General features: G+C 60.0%; 1 protein-coding gene across 1 annotated transcript in view; it reads left to right on the top strand.

Annotated features, from left to right (window-relative positions):
• The first annotated feature begins 467 nt into the window (after positions 1-467).
• The window catches only part of TBC1D22A (TBC1 domain family member 22A), a 367,129-nt gene continuing 352,207 nt past the window's right edge, over positions 468-15,389 (top strand). Inside the window, exon 1 of the mRNA XM_062202659.1 lies at positions 468-663. Within this exon, the coding sequence (XP_062058643.1) occupies positions 602-663 (62 nt within the window). The 5' untranslated portion in view covers positions 468-601. The remainder of the gene's footprint in view (positions 664-15,389) is intronic.

Genomic DNA, 15,389 nt, shown 5'->3' with positions numbered 1-15,389 from the left:
CGCCGCGCACAGGCGGACCCCGCTCGGCGCCCGGCAGGGGCCTCGCCCACCGCCCGGCCCGGCGCCCCCCGGGCCGCTTCTCCCCGCCGCACACAGGTGGACCCCGCTCGGCGCCCGGCAGGGCCTCGGCCACCGCCCGCACCGGACACGGGACCCGCCTCGGCTCTGGAGGTGCTGCCCCAGGCTGCAGCGGCTCCCGGGCGTCCACAGGCGGCGGCGAGCCGCGGGGTCGGCGGTCCAGCGAGCAGACGCTGGGACAGCGGGACGCTCGGGGCCGGCGCGGCTCACCCCGGCCGCAGCTCAGGCCCGGCGCCGGCAAACCCAGCCCACCCGACGACGCCCTGCGTCACACCGAGCGCGCCGTCGCCCTCTGATGCCGTCCGGCTCCGCGCGCTGCGTCACTCGCCACCTGGGACGGAGGCGGGACTTCCGGGCGCCCGGAGGCACAACTTCCGGAGGGAGGCGGAAGAGCCTCTGGGCTCTGCGCTCGGGAGACCCGGGACTGCTGAGGGGCCACCGCGGGGCACAGGAAAGGGCCGCTGGGGCCGACCGGCGGCGCTCCGGGTGTCAGGGCCGCGGGCCTGAGGGATGAGGAGGGGCCATGGCCAGCGACGGCGTCAGGAAGCAGTTCTGGAAGCGCAGCAGCAGCAAGGTCCCGGGCAGGTGGGTGTGCCGGGGAGGGCCGGGTCGGGGTCAGGGGTCGGAGGTCAGGCGGCCGCCGCGGCCCCGCGGGGCTGCGGGAGGCGTCGGGCTTCGGGCCGACTGCGGGTGGCGTGAGGGGGCGTCGGGGCGCTCGGCCGTGGGACGGTGCCCGCGCGGAGCAGCGAGGCTTGCGAGGAGGCGGAGCTGCCCGAGTTTTCCCGGGGACGGGCGGGCGCTCGTGGGCGAAGCTGCGCAGCTCCCCGGGAAGGGGCGACGGGCAGGTCGGGCCGTGCCCCGGCGCGGCGGCGGAGGCCGGGGCCGTGCGGCTTCCGACCTCGTGTGGACCTGAGCCGCCTTCGCAGTGTCCGCGTCCCCGCTCCAGGCCTTCAAAGCAACTCCTGCGCCCAGCGGCCGGCGGGTGGAGGCTTTTTTTTTTTTTGCGCCGTGGAAGCTCTGACAGCCCAGAGCCCTCGTCTGATTGGCGTGGCGCTGAGCCCGGCCGGGGCCCTAGGGGCAGAGGACACATGGCGTGGAAAATCCCCAGTCAGCCCCCGGTGAAAGCACCGGAGAGGCGAGCCGGCTGCAGAACCTGGCGGTCGTGTCTGAGCTCCTGAACATCAAGAATGGCGGCGTTCGAGTTAGGGCTTGGGCGGCATCTGGTGGCTTGGGCCGCCGTTGGGCCGGAGACTGGAGGTCAGCGCATCCAGCCAGGGCAGTGTACCTCGCAGAGTGATCTGGGCGCAGGCAGACCAGGAACTTCAGAATGAAGAGCGCCCGCGCTGGCCGAAGACCCCCGCCTCCCACCCCCTGCTGCGAGGCTTCCAGAAAGGCCCCACCTAGGGTCTGAGAGGCCGTGAAGGTCCCGGCAGTGCCCGGGACAAATGCAGTACGCATTTGGGAAACAGAGCCACGTGACTCTGACGTGGGCGTTGCCTTCAGGTGTTGAGGTTTTGGGTCTCCTTTACTCCAAAGTCCAGTATTTATTTATTTTTTTAAAGTGTGGGGACCCTCTTGTTTGTTTGAGAGGCAGAGAGAGAGAGAGAACTCTCCCCCAAGCACTGGTTCACCCCCCAGCCCTCTACCCAAATGCCTGCGTTGGCTGTGGCTGGCCCGTGATGAAGCTGGGGCAGGAACCCAGCGCAGGCCTCCCACATAGGTGGCAGGTCACTGCCCGAGCCAGCACTGCTGCCTTCCAGGGCGTCTGTAGCAGGAAGCCGCAGTCAGGTGCCAGAGCTGGGATTGAGCCCAGGCAGCCTGGTACGGGAGGCCGCATCTTCCCTGTCATTTGCTAGGCCATTAGCTCTTAACAAGCAGCTGAGAGGCAGGAGTCAATGCACGGCGGTGTGGAGCTACAACCGTGGCCAAGCCTTTGCACTGATGACGGTGTCTCTTCGTATTGTGTCCTTGTACGGGCTTGAGTTAGCGCCCCTCCGAAACTCAAGTGTGCAGAACTGGTGGCCGTGGGCCTGTTTGGAAACAGGGTCTTTGCAGAAGTGAGCAGGTCGGGATGAGGGTTGGGGTGGGCCTGGTCCAGTGACAGGGGTCCTTCGAAGAAGAGGAAGATCTGGACACAGACGTGGGCATGGTGACGTGAAGGCAGCAGCAGAGCCTGGAGTGCACCGTTCGTGAACCAAGGAAGGCAGGGGCTGCCAGCAGTCACCAGAAGTGACAGCAAGGCCCCTCCCCTAGGGACCTGAGCGAGGGCATGGTGACGGCTGGCACTTTGGTCTCAGACTCCTGGCCTCCAGAACTCAGAGCAACAGAGAGGAGGGGAGACATAGGTCCCAGTGGTCAGGGCTGGCCCAAGCCAAAGCCAGGTCTTCCATCCGGGTCTCCCCCGTAGGTGCAGGGACCCAAGCACTCGGGGCATCCTCTGCTGCCTGCCCAGCGCATTAGCAGGGAGCTGGGTGGGAAACAGCGGTGGGGACTGGAACCGGTGCCGTGATGCGGGATGTGGCAATTTAACCTGCTGTGCCACCGTGCTGGCCCCGCATTTCTGTTGTCCAGAGCCATGAGGTTTGTGGTAATTTGTTATGACAGCCACAAGAGACTGCCTATGTCCAGCTTCTGGGATATCGATCCTGAATTACTGAAGGCTGGCTGTCATTGCCTTTGGTTTTGACGCTGTGCTGTGTTCTGAGCACTTCGGAGGGTTGCCGTGTGCGGAGTGTGGGGCAGGGCGTGGGGTCTGCAGAACTGGAGCCTGCTGCCGAAAAGGGTGGGACAAGGAGGGAAGGCAGGCCACAGAAAGAGCTGTCCAGTGTCTGTGATCCCTGGCGCCTTGTGGCTGTCCCCTCTGGCGACAGGATGGAATTCCACCCCCAAAGCCCTGCCGGGCGCACCCTCTTCCCTGTCAGTACGTGACGTCTCCTGTCATCGCTGGCCACGTGCTTAGGTGCACCTGCTCACGTGGCGCTGGGCTCCTTCCGGGGTTCCCGTGCTGTCTGCTGAGTGCACACGTCGGCCCAGGAAGACTCAGGAGGAGGATGGCACCATTCACGGAACGCAGGCTCGTTAAGGGTCCGGCGTTTGAGCCTTCTGCTTCTCTGGGCAGCACTTGGTTTGCCAGTTGCTGTTCTTGGGGCTGTACCAGTGTCTACCAGGGCTGTCTGGTTTGCCCCCGGGACACTGTGCTGAGAAGGGTGGGTGTGCTGAGGGCCCCCGGGCCCTTGGTGCGCCGCGCCCTGATGCCCGTGTCACTGCCATGCTCTTGTGCCCACCGGGACACTGCCTCCCTCCCGCTGGCCTGTCTTCCACTCTCCATGGTCCCGGAGGCTTCCCTGCGCACGAAGCCGGCAGCCCTAGACTGCCCTTGTCCGTGTGCCTCGCGCCGGGACACTGCCTCCCTCCCGCTGGCCTGTCTTCCACTCTCCATGGTCCCAGAGGCTTCCCTGCGCACGTAGCCGGCAGCCCTAGACTGCCCTTGTCCGTGTGCCTCGCGCCGGGACACTGCCTCCCTCCCGCTGGCCTGTTTTCCACTCTCCATGGTCCCGGAGGCTTCCCTGCGCACGAAGCCGGCAGCCCTAGACTGCCCTTGTCCGTGTGCCTCGCGCCGGGACACTGCCTCCCTCCCGCTGGCCTGTCTTCCACTCTCCATGGTCCCGGAGGCTTCCCTGCGCACGTAGCCGGCAGCCCTAGACTGCCCTTGTCCGTGTGCCTCTCGCGCTGCCACTGGTGCTTGTTTTCTGCAGTCAGTGGGGAGCGCTGTTTCTGGGGCATGCCTGTCTCTGCTCTGCGTTGCTAGTGAGGCGACGGTGCCCCACGCGGGCTGCCGAGCGAGCGGTGTGTCCGAGGCCGCGCCTGGCACCACGGGCGTCTTGCTAGTGGAGGCCTCTGTTTGTGTTTCGGTCCTTAGGTTGTGTATTTGCAGCGGCTGTCCTGCTGGATGAGTGAAGGTGAGTGGTGGAAGGAAGACCTCTGGTTAGGAGTTGGGTGGTGTGGATTTTAACCTCTTTCTATTAGTGTCTGTGTGACATTGGCCAAGGGCTGTCATCCCCGAGGCCATCGGTCTCTGCACCTGTGACACGAGCAGACTACACGTGTAGACCTGTGTAGGAGGGTGTTTGGCTCAGTCTGGTTGTCTGATGAGAACTTGCTTGTTGCACCAGTCTTGAGAGTTTGATAATTTGTTCATCCAGTGACTGAGTGACTGTTTGACCCGCACTGTGTGCCAGGACCAGCTCCCACTTGCTAGGGCTGTCTCGGTGAACACAGTGGAGCAGGGTCCTTGCTGTCTCAGGTCGCCAGGGAGTGGGAGAGCAGACGAGAAACAGCTGGGTTACGCGGAGTTCACTGGAGGAAGGTGGCAAGTGCTGTAGAAACAGTGCAGGCGAGTGGGCAGGTGGCTCGGAGGCAGCTGTGGGGGGAGGGTCTCATGGTGGAAAGGTGACCAGGGAACCTCTCACTGAGGAGGTGACATCAGCAGGAGGTGCCGTGATGTCCTGGTTGAGGAGAGGAGCCGGGGGCCAGCCTGGCTGTGGCTGGGGAGGCGGAGACGGTCCCCTGGTCACACTGACGACATGGACTCGTCTTTCCCCCAAGTGTACCGGGCGCTGGCGAGGGTTTCAGCAGAGGGGTAGCAGGATTGCTTTGGCTGCCCTGTCGAAGGTGGTGTGGCAGCGTGGCGGTATGAGGAGGCTGGGGAGGAGGCCAGTGCAGCTCCAGGCAAGAGGCGCAGAGCGGGTCTTGGGAGTGGGGAGATGCAGCGTGATCTGTAGGTGGGGAGAGCCATGGAAGGTCCCCTCTGTGTTGGGCCTGTTCCTTCTGGGCCGTCGACTCACTTGGCTCTTGGCCTGTTACCTTCTGCAGCGGCAGTTGGAATTCCTGCCACGCTCGCCCCACGTGCCGAGACAGAACTCCGGCAGGCTGGGCGTGAGAACACGGCAGCCTTTCAGCGTGGCTCGCCCTGCTTCGCCTGGCAACGAGCTCTGCTGCAGGAGGGGCGCAGGCAGCTGGGGTCTGTGCACGTGAGGGTGACGTTTGTGAGCGTGCGGGTGGCAAGAAAGGCCCACATGGAATCTGGCGAGCCCGTGGGTGTCAGGAGAAAGCGGAGCAGGAGAGCCTTCTTGGTGTCGGGGCCCTGACAGCCTCCGCTCGCACTGTCAGCGCCACGAGGAGTCTGGGAGCAGAGGAGGCGGTCAGCAGCATCAGCCGCCGGCTGAAGGAGGGAGAGAGCTGGGCACAGTGGACCCATTCAGAAAACAGGAGCGCCGCATAGCGCCAGGAACCGCACTGGGCGCCTGAGGCTGTGTCCGCGCAGGCTGAGGGCCTTCGTCAGGGTGCTGGCAGAGGACACGGCCGACCTGGGTGGAGCGGGCTTCCCAAAGGAGGTCCTGGCCAAGCTGAGACCTAGGCGTGGGGCATGGCCAGGCTGCCTGCTCCATGTCGGGTGGCTGTTCCAGCCCCTCCTGCCGCAGGAGACTTGTGGCTTGGGGGTGGGGGCAGGGAGGGAGGAGGAAGGAGGGGGGAGAGCAGACTCATGGGTGTCGATGGCCATGTGGGAGAGTTGGATCTTGGTCCTAAGTTTGTGAGAAAGCTCTGAAGTGTGTGTGTGTGTGTGTGTGTTTAAAGATTTACTTATTTTAAAGGCAGAGTTATAGAGAGGCAGAGAGAGAAAGAGAGAGGGAGAGATGTCTTCCATTTGCTGGTTCACTCCTCAAATGGCCACAACAGCTGGAGCTGGGCCGATCTGAAGCCAAGAGCCAGGAGCTTCTTCTGAGTCTCCCTTTCCCAGGCCATAGCAGAGAGCTGGATTGGAAGTGGAGCAGCTGGGACTTGAACCGGTGCCCATATGGGGTGCTGGCACTGCAGGCGATAGCTTTACCCGCTATGCCACAGCGCTGGCTCCAGTACTGGGAGGTTTTAAGGGGGGAGTGGTGCTTCTGATCCCTGAAGAGAAGACAAGAGAGGGAGGAGGTGGGCTTGCAAGGAAGCTGCTGTGGGTGCCTGGGGCAAGTGGAACTCACAGGTGCACCGATAGACTGAATGTTGGGGGTTGGGGCCTGGGGGATGGGGTGTTGGCAGATCATGGCCCTCCAGGTGTCTATGAGCTCATCCTGGAACCCGTGAGAATGTCATCTTACATGACGGAGGAATTAACGTTGCTAATCAGCTGACCCCGAGATGGGGTGTTACTCTGGATTACCAGGGGACCCTAGTTAACAACTGCATGAGCTCTTAAAAGTGGTCGGAGAGATGAACTCGGGTGGCCAGCTCTGTGACACAGCAGGTTAAGCTGTCTCCTCAGTGCTGCCATCCTGTATGGATGCTGGTTTGAATCCCAGCTGCTGTGCTTCTGATTCAGCTCTCTGCTATGGCCTGGGAAAGCAGCAAAAGATGGCCCAGGTATTTGGGCCCCTGCAACCCACGTGGGAGACCAGAATGAAGCTCCTGGTTCCTGGCTTCCGGTTGACCTAGCCTTTCAAATAAACAAGTACATTGAAAAAAAAAATGCAGTCTGAGGTTGCTGGCCTTGCAGGTGGAGGATGGGGCCACGAGCCAAGGATCGTGGCCTTGAGAATCTGGGAGCCGCCTTCTGGCAGCCAGCAGAACAGGGACCTCGGCCTTGGACCGCAGGCTGGGCTCCCCTGAGCCTCCAGGAAAGAGCCCAGCAGACTGGACTTCAGCCTGGCCACACACGTGACTTGAGAGCTTTACGATAATCAGCATGTGTGCTCCGTGGGGAGTGTCGAGGGTTTCCGAGGGAAAGAGTGGCAGGTGGCCCTCGTGCGTCCTGCACTTGGCTGGGGGACCTCCGCCAAGGACTGGCTGTGAGCCCCGAGGGTTCTTGCGTCCTGTGTCCTGCTGCTTTGGTGGCAGGTTCTGAGGTGCTGCCTCTGGCCAGCTCTCTCAGGTGTTTCTGCCTTGGTTTCCTGGCTGTGGTTTTGAAGTGGCTGATGAGCTGGTGCGCACCCCACTTGGGGGCTCTGTGGGAGCTGGGTCCCTCCCTCGCTCTTTGTAAGTGGTGGTGATTGTCCATGACACCGGCCAGGGCAGCCTGGGGGTGGGGGCTGCTGTGCACACAGTGCCTCTTTCTTGTTTTTTTTTTTTTTTTCTAGTGGTCACTTTTCATGTTATTAAATATTTCTTATTTTGTCTAGGAATGTTTTGAAAAATAAACTCAACGTGAATTGTAGTTTTAATTTCCCTTTTACGTGTTTGTCTGATATAGCAAATCTCGACTCGTGCTGATTTTAAATAAAGGCCAAAAGGATTTTAAAAAATAATTCCTGATGATTTTGGATTATATTTTATTATTTTTTTTTTCTTAAATTTGAGAGGCAGAGAGACAGAAAACAGAAGATGGCTCCCATCTGGTAGTTCACTCTCCAGGTGCTCACAGTGGCCTCCCAGGTAGACCTGAAGCTGGGAGCCGGGAACTCAGGTCTTCCACAGGGCTGCAGGAACCGGTCGCTGAGGCCATCACTACTGCCTCCCGGGATTCGCATTAGGAAGCTGCATTCAGGAACCGGAACTGGAACCGGAAATGGAGCCCATGCGGCATGCAGATGTCCTGACCGCTCACTGAGCCGGACGCCTGCCCCGTGTTATCTTCTGAGTCAGAGGACAGGAGTCAGCATCCTCCTCTCCGTGTTGGTCAGGAAGGATCGGAGGCCATTGGGGGTGCAGAGAGCGTGTCCCGAGAGCCCTCTCACCTCTGTGTTTCCTGCTGAATTGCCATGGTCTGGCTTGGCTGGTGTGTGGCCAGGACAAGGATGGCGGTAAAGCAAGCAGCTGTCTTGACAGTGATGTCTCTTCTCTGGGGGCTCGGGCCTCTTCCACCGCTCTCCTGCTGGGTGACAGCTGCTCCATGCGGGCAGAGCTGGGGTGGGGGCTGTTGCCCTGCTCGGCCTCAGGAGCAGGTGTGACTGAGCACCTGGTCCTTTGTCTTGAGGGGCAGGGCAGGTGTCAGGACGGAGAAGTCCCAGAGCAGGAGCTCAGTCCTTGAGGTGTGGGGGTGGGCCCTGGCAGAGACCCTTCTGTTAGCGATGCTTGTTGAGTGCTTACCTTGGCAGGCTCTGCACACAGCCACCCGTGGGGTCTCCGCAGCGGCCCGGGGTGGGCAGGGGACTGTGTGCTCTCCACTTTACTAACCCAGTTTCTGAGTCTCTCGCTCAAATACCTTATACATGGCGGGCTGAGGAGTCTGTCCAGAGCTCCCACCCTCACCTGCAGAGCAGCCCTGGGAATCTGACCCCTAGAAGTTCGATTTGAACTCACTGCTGCCCTGCTGGGCATGTGGCCCTAGGAGCTTCCTCCCCCACCGCCAGCTCAGAGCAGGCCTAGCTGCTCAGCCTGGTTCCTCACGCTCTGTGGAGCCTGTCCTCTGCTTTGTGTGCCACTGGGTGACACACAGTGTCACCTGCAGTGAGGTGAGCCCTCTTCCGGGCTCAGCCAGGCGTCCACTCTGCAGACGACAGGCAGAGGGGGCAGCTTGGTGGTGCGTCCCGTTTCCGGTCCTGTGCTTATGGGGTGCTTGCGTTTTGAGCATCCCCAGCCTTTTCTGTTCTCTCTTTCTGAAAGGCTGTTTCCTCTTTTCTGGTGACTAAAATGGAAATTCCACCCTGTGCTGAGGGTCGCACTGGGCACGTGGCTGTCCGTGTGTTCGTTCAGTTGGTTAGAACAGCTGTGAACCTCAGGGCTGGGGACGCCGCTGTTGTGGCCGCCAGAGCCCCCCAGGGAGCACCACGGTGGGCGTCTGCCCCCACAGTGCTTCAGGGTCTAGACCCAGCCCTGGCCTGTCTGTTCAGGCAGAGCAGCCCCTGGTGTTTCTGGGTGCCTGCCTGCACTGGGTCTGGTCCCCACAGGCGCCTCCTCGGGTGTTCTCACTCTGCGCCTCCCCTCTGAGGTGTGCACGCAGGCTCCGCTAGTGCTGCAGCTGTCTGCCACTTTGCTCTTCCCGCATCCTGTGGGCACTGCGGCCAGTGGACCTCCTGGACAGGTTGCTGAGTCTGCGTGGTGCTGCTCACGTGTGCCCACGTGCACCCTCTTGCTGCACGCTGTGACGTGTGTTTCTTCCAGTAAGCATTTCTACTTGACAGTGACGAAAGAGGCTGGCCGGCCTAAGGCTCACACCAGATGACACGACATGAGGGCTGAGCCCTCAGCAGGGTGAGCAAGGCTGTCAGCATGTGGAGAGGCAGGCAGAGGGCTGGGTTTGGAAAGGGGGTAAGGCCCTCCGTGTCACTGTGGACCTCAGAGGCAGGGCAGCCCGTTTGGGAGCACTTGGCCCACCTGGTTCCCTTGTCTCCATGTGAGTGTCTTTGCGGGTGGAGAGGCCAGCGAGTTGGGAGGGGCGTCTGTACTGCGCCTGGAGTGAGCGTCGGGCTTTGCTTCTTTCAGAATCCAGACAGGACTGGGAGGAAGACAGGTTGGGAGGTGATTAGTCGTGGCTTCCTAGGGTTTCTGGCTGTTCTGCCTCACGTCCAGGGCCTTGGGACTGCTGGGCTGGGGAGGAGCACACGGTGCTGCCCCTCCTGCTCCAGGGGCAGATCTGACTGCTGCAGTGCCAGCCCACCTGTGCCTGTAGGGCTGCGGGCCGCTCTTGCGTGAGGGCTGCTGCTTCTGGGGCGGCATGTAAAAAGATGCCGGCCGAGGAACCCTTCTGCTTTTATTTTATAATTAATCCTTACTTGGATTCGTTTTCCCTCCCAAAGCAGTCACTGTAGCCACAGTGGTGTTGTGTAGATCAGCCAAGTGTGACGTCAAAACCATCCTGCTTGTAGTCGCTCTGATGGTCAAGCGTTGGAAGCACAGGAACTTCCAAGAGGATGTCATCGAGTGATGAGGGGAAGCCTCAGAAAGTTCATGGAGCACGTATGTTACAAACCTGTTCTGCATCCAAAATCAACTTATGTTTTAACTTCATTTTCTGTGAACTTTTTGAAGTATTCTCGTATCTATCTATGTGTGTATATATGATTTATTTATTTGTTTGAAAGGCAGAGTTGCAGAGAGGGAGAGACAGAGAGATTTTTCATCTGCTGGTTCACTCCCCAGACGGCTGCAATGGCCAGGGCTGGGCCAGGCTTAACTCCATCCCAGTCTTCCATGTGGGTGATGGGGAATCAAGCACTTTGGGCCACATGAGCAGGGAGCTGGATTAGAAGTGGAGCAGCTGGGACTCAAATCAGCACTCTCGTGGGATGCCAGTGTTATAAACAGAGGCTTAACCCATTGTTCCACAAGGTCGGCCCCTAAAGCCCTCATATTTTGTGATGAGAGGATGTGTTTTTGATTAAAAATTAAAAGAGAATGAAGTACAGCAAACATGCATTGGGTGTGTGGGATGTGCACAGGTGGGCAGGTGTCACGACTGCTACTGAGAGCTCCTGTTGGCTGAGGGGGACAGGGACACCACACAGGGACACCTGCTGCCCCAGGACAGCTCGTGTGATAACAGCAGGGGAGGGAGGGGGAGGCCCTGTGGCAGGATGGGCAAGGACAGGTTGGTTTTGATGGAGGACGTGAGACAACATTGAATGGACTTAAAGGAAGGCTCCGTCCCTTTAGGTACTTTTTTTTTTTTTTTTTTTGACAGGCAGAGTGGACAGTGAGAGAGTGAGAGAGAGAGAGAGAAAGAAAGAGAGAAAGGTCTTCCTTTGCCGTTGGTTCACCCTCCAATGGCCGCCGTGGCCGGCGCACCGCGCTGATCTGAAGCCAGGAGCCAGGTGCTTCTCCTGGTCTCCCATGGGGTGCAGGGCCCAAGCACTTGGGCCATCCTCCACTGCCTTCCCGGTCCACAGCAGAGAGCTGACCTGGAAGAGGGGCAACCGGGACAGAATCTGGCACCCCGACCGGGACGAGAACCTAGTGTGCCGGCGCCGCTAGGCGGAGGATTAGCCTGTTGAGCCACGGTGCTGGCCCCCTTTAGGTACTTACATAGCGCGTGTGTGCCTGGGGACTGGGCACTGGGTTGGCTTGAACCCAGACCAGGATGAAGACAAGTCAGGGGCATGTTGGGAGACGGGGCGGGGGGTGGTAGCCAGCAATGTGAGGACAGAAGTGTGAGGATGAAAGTGGAGGTGGGATGGCAGGGGAGGATCAGTTCGGGACGGTGGGCTCAGGAGTGTAGACCTGGACTACTTTGTGTTTGAGCTAGGAAGGATCTGAGCAGGACGCCCTGATCCGACTTCTGTCTGTGCTCTGCTGACCTGGCCGTGTGCCAGACTGAGGCACAGCTTGGACTTGGCCTGAGGCTGTGGAGATAGGACCAGGCTGAGCTGGCTTGGAGGAGAAACCTTAGCCATGGTGGGAGAGCTGAGGGCAACAGCTTAGGGAGTGATTGTCATGCAGTTAGTCCAACAGAGTTTTTTTCCCCTTTATTTATTTTCACTGAAAGGCATAGTAACAGGGAGAGGAAAAAGGAGAGAGAGAAATCCTCCATCTGCCAGTTTACTCCACAGATGTCGGTAACAGCCAGGGTGGGCTAGACTGAAATCAGGAGCCAGGAACTCCAGCCGGGTCTCCCACAGGGTGGCAGGAGCTCAAGCACTTGGGCCATCTTCCACAGCCTTCCCAGGTGCATTAGCAGGACGTGCACGGGAAGTGGAACATCCAGGACTCACTGGCACTCTTGGGTATTGCAAATGGCGGCTTGATCTTCACCACGATGCTGCCCCCTCTACGGATATTTTTAAAGAACCCACTCTGTGCCATGCATTGGAGGTGACAAGGAGAGGAGCCTTGCCTGGCGCCGCGGCTCACTAGGCTAATCCTCCGCCTGTGGCACCGGCACTCCGGGTTCTAGTCTCGTTGTGGTGCCGGATTCTGTCCCGGTTACTCCTCTTCCAGTCCAGCTCTCTGCTGTGGCCCGGGAGTGCAGTGGAGGATGGCCCAGGTCCTTGGGCCCTGCACCCCATGGGAGACCAGGAGGAAGTACCTGGCTCCTGGCTTTGGATCAGCGCAGCACCAGCTGTAGTGGCCATTTGGGGGGTGAACCAACGGAAGGAAGACCTTTCTCTCTGTCTAACTCTGCCTGTCCAAAAAAAATAAAAAAAGAGGAGAGGAGCCTGGCCCAAACTGGGGGTGTGTGTGAGCCGAGCAGGGCCGAGAGAGCCTCCCAGGGAGCTCCTCGGATGCCGGGAAGGTTTTATGTTGTTTCCTGAGGGCCACATCACAACCTTGCTGGACTTCAGGCTGGGGAGTGGCTGGTCCTCTGACTGGCAGAGGAGGCCAAAGCTGAGGTCACAGCTGGAGCAGCTTGGGTGGTCTTTGCAGTTTTCCCTTGGATGGAGGATGGGAGAGAGGTGGGGACGGTGACCAGGGGACTCGGAAATAGAATGTGGGTGGTGTGTTTCAGGGAGGTGGCGAGGTGGCCCTTAGGTTGGTGGGTGGCCGTTAGTGGGGATTAAGTCGCAAGAGTGGACGCATGGTCGGAATGAGAGGAAGTGGAGCTCTGGTTGAGGGCAGTGGGGACAGAGGGGTTCAGATGCCAAGGTGTGGTCCCGATAGGTCCAAGAGGCCACTGAGTGGAAGAGGGTTCAAGGCGGAGGTGGACGGCGGGGCAAGCACACCATCCTGTTCTTGCATGGCTGGAGGACAGTGACGTCACAGGCTGGGGTACTGGGGAGAAGAGGGGTGCGGGGAGGCAGTCTTGGCAGAGCTGATTTGGGGTGGGGCGGGTAGGAATTGAGGGTGGGCAGTGGCTCCCCTTAGAGGCACATGGTGAAATTAGCAAGGAGTGTGGGAGGAGGGCAAGGACTCCTCTCTGGGCAGTGCACCTCAGAGTCTGTGGGGAGCCCGCCCGGCACAGAAGAGGGAGCGAGAGGAGGGGCTCTGTGTGGTGAGTCTGGAGGCCGGCAGGGAGGGAGGACTGGTGAGGGCAGCGGGGCAGGGGAGGACTGGTGAGGGCAGTGGGGCAGGGGGAGGACTGGTGAGGGCAGTGGGGCAGGGGAGGGCTGGTGAGGGCAGTGGGGCAGGGGAGGGCTGGTGAGGGCAGTGGGGCAGGGGAGGACTGGTGAGGGCAGTGGGGCAGGGGAGGGCTGGTGAGGGTAGTGGGGCAGGGGGAGGACTGGTGAGGGCAGTGGGGCAGGGGAGGACTGGTGAGGGCAGTGGGGAGGACTGGTGAGGGCAGTAGGGCAGGGGGAGGGCTGGTGAGGGCAGTGGGGCAGGGGAGGGCTGGTGAGGGCAGGGGAGGACTGGTGAGGCCAGTGGGGAGGGCTGGTGAGGGCAGTGGGGCAGGGGAGGGCTGGTGAGGGCAGGGAGGACTGGTGAGGGCAGGGGAGGGCTGGTGAGGGCAGGGGAGGACTGGTGAGGCCAGCAGGCAGGGGGAGGGGGCTCGGTGATGGCTGGCAGCCCTCTGCACTTGTAGGTGATAGACAAGTCTGAAGGCTTCTGGTCTTATCCATACTTCTGCATTTTCTGTGATAAGCACACATTACTTGTGTCGCGTGAGGGAAAGGTTTATGATACAAATGCTGTTTCTAAGACCCGTTTCAAGAGACATCTGTGAAGCTGCCTTCCGTTTGGCTCGGTGATTGCCCGAGTCACCGCAGGCTCCAGGCGCTGGGAGTCACCGGGCAGCAGGAGTGACAGGGGTGCAGTGTGGTCCCTGCTGCAGGCAGCTCTTGGCTGGTGGGGACCCCGGTGCAGGCAGCCTGGTGGAGGCAGCCCCGGCGCCAGGCTGAGCGCCAGGCCCCGGGCCCTCTCTGGTTTGTGTCTATGGGGCCACATCTTTCTGCAGTTCACTCCTGGGGCAGACGCGTTTCAAATGATGCTGTGTGTGGAATTGTTTGCTGTTGTGATGAGGTTTTTTGTACATTTCCCTCCAAAGCCCTCTAAAGTTAATTTCCTTGGAAGCCATCCTTCTTCTGAATATGTTTTACAGATCTGGTGAGCATCGCTGTGTGAGGATGAACCTGATGGTGACTTTCGTTGCTCATTTAGTTCATATTTCAGGGAGCGGCAGTGGAACCCGAAGGGCGCTGCGTGGCGTGTATGCTTGGCGGCGCGGGGGGATGAGCCAGGACGCGGCTGGCGCGAGGCCCATCTCCCTTGCAGGGGCACGCTGGGCCGCACGTGTGCTGGTAGAATTTTTCATTTGCTTTATGATGCTTGGAGCACTACAGCTGGATTGGTTTCCTTTCCGTACTTTTATTTTCTCTCACTCTTCACTATGTTACCCATTGCTAGTTTCACTCACTGCTGTTTAACGTTTAATTAAAAAGAGAAGGAAGCCGGCTGGTCCTGTGCTGTCAGCGCGCCTGATGGAGGGGCAGTGGGTCGTCAGCCTGGGGCCGCCCTCTCGTTTCCGCTGGTTTCCCTCTCTGCCCTTGCCGCAGGGCTCACCCATGTCCTAAGGGAGCGTCCACCCTCCCGTCCACCCTCCCGGAAGCAGCCGGAAGGCAGGGACGCTAGCGTGCTTGCTCTCGTCTTTTCAGAGCCAGCGTTGGGCCTGTGTAGTCAGTTTTCTCGCTCCTATCTCTCTCTTTTTTTAAAAGATTTTATTTATTTGACAGGTAGAGTTACAGAGAGAGACAGAGAAGTCTTCTATCCACTGGTTCACTTCCCACATGGCTGCAGTGGCTGGAGGCTGGGCTGTCCAAAGCCAGGAGCTTCTTCTGGGTCTCCCATGTGGGTGCAGGGACCCAAGGACTTGGGCCGTCTTCTACTGTGTTCCCAGCCATAAGCAGGGAGCTGGACTGGAAGAGGGGCGGCTGGGACGTGAACTGGCACCCGTATGGGATGCCAGTGCTGCAGGCTGGAGGCTTAGCCCACTACACCACAGCGCCGGCCCCCTCTGTTTTTCTCTAAAGATCATTCACGTGCCAGTCACAGAGTTAGGTTCTCATCACTGCAGTTGATTCTAGAATAGCTTTGTCATTGCAGTGTTTGTTGAATGACTTGCAGAGCCGTCCTAGAACGGAGTCAGTACGAGGCTGAGATGCCAGCCTCCGTGGTGCTTTCCCAGTGCGGGCCAGCTTGGAGGACCTGGCTGTCCACAGCTGATTCCCAGAGTATTTGCTTCTGAGTCTGCCCTGTAACTGTTCGGGATGTGTGGGTACAGACAGAGCTCTGACATCCTGGTGCTCTCGGCGGCCTCTTGGTCACGGTGGAGCCTGCCGCCTCCCTGGACGGGTCCCTCCCAGGGCCGTGCTCTCCCGGAGCCCCGCCCTCCCGCTCCTCCTCCTCTGCACCAGTTTTGGTGGACTTCTCGCGTGCCTTCTGCAGGAAGGGTGAGCTTTGCTGAGGTTTCCAGGGACTGGGGGGGGGGGGTGTCTTTGTGGCTGAGGGTCCTCTTCAGAGCA

This window comes from Lepus europaeus, chromosome 10 (assembly GCF_033115175.1).
Source record: "Lepus europaeus isolate LE1 chromosome 10, mLepTim1.pri, whole genome shotgun sequence".
Taxonomy (NCBI): Eukaryota; Metazoa; Chordata; class Mammalia; order Lagomorpha; family Leporidae; genus Lepus; species Lepus europaeus.
Note: the sequence above shows the minus strand (reverse complement) of the source record. Positions and strands in the feature narration are given on the sequence as shown.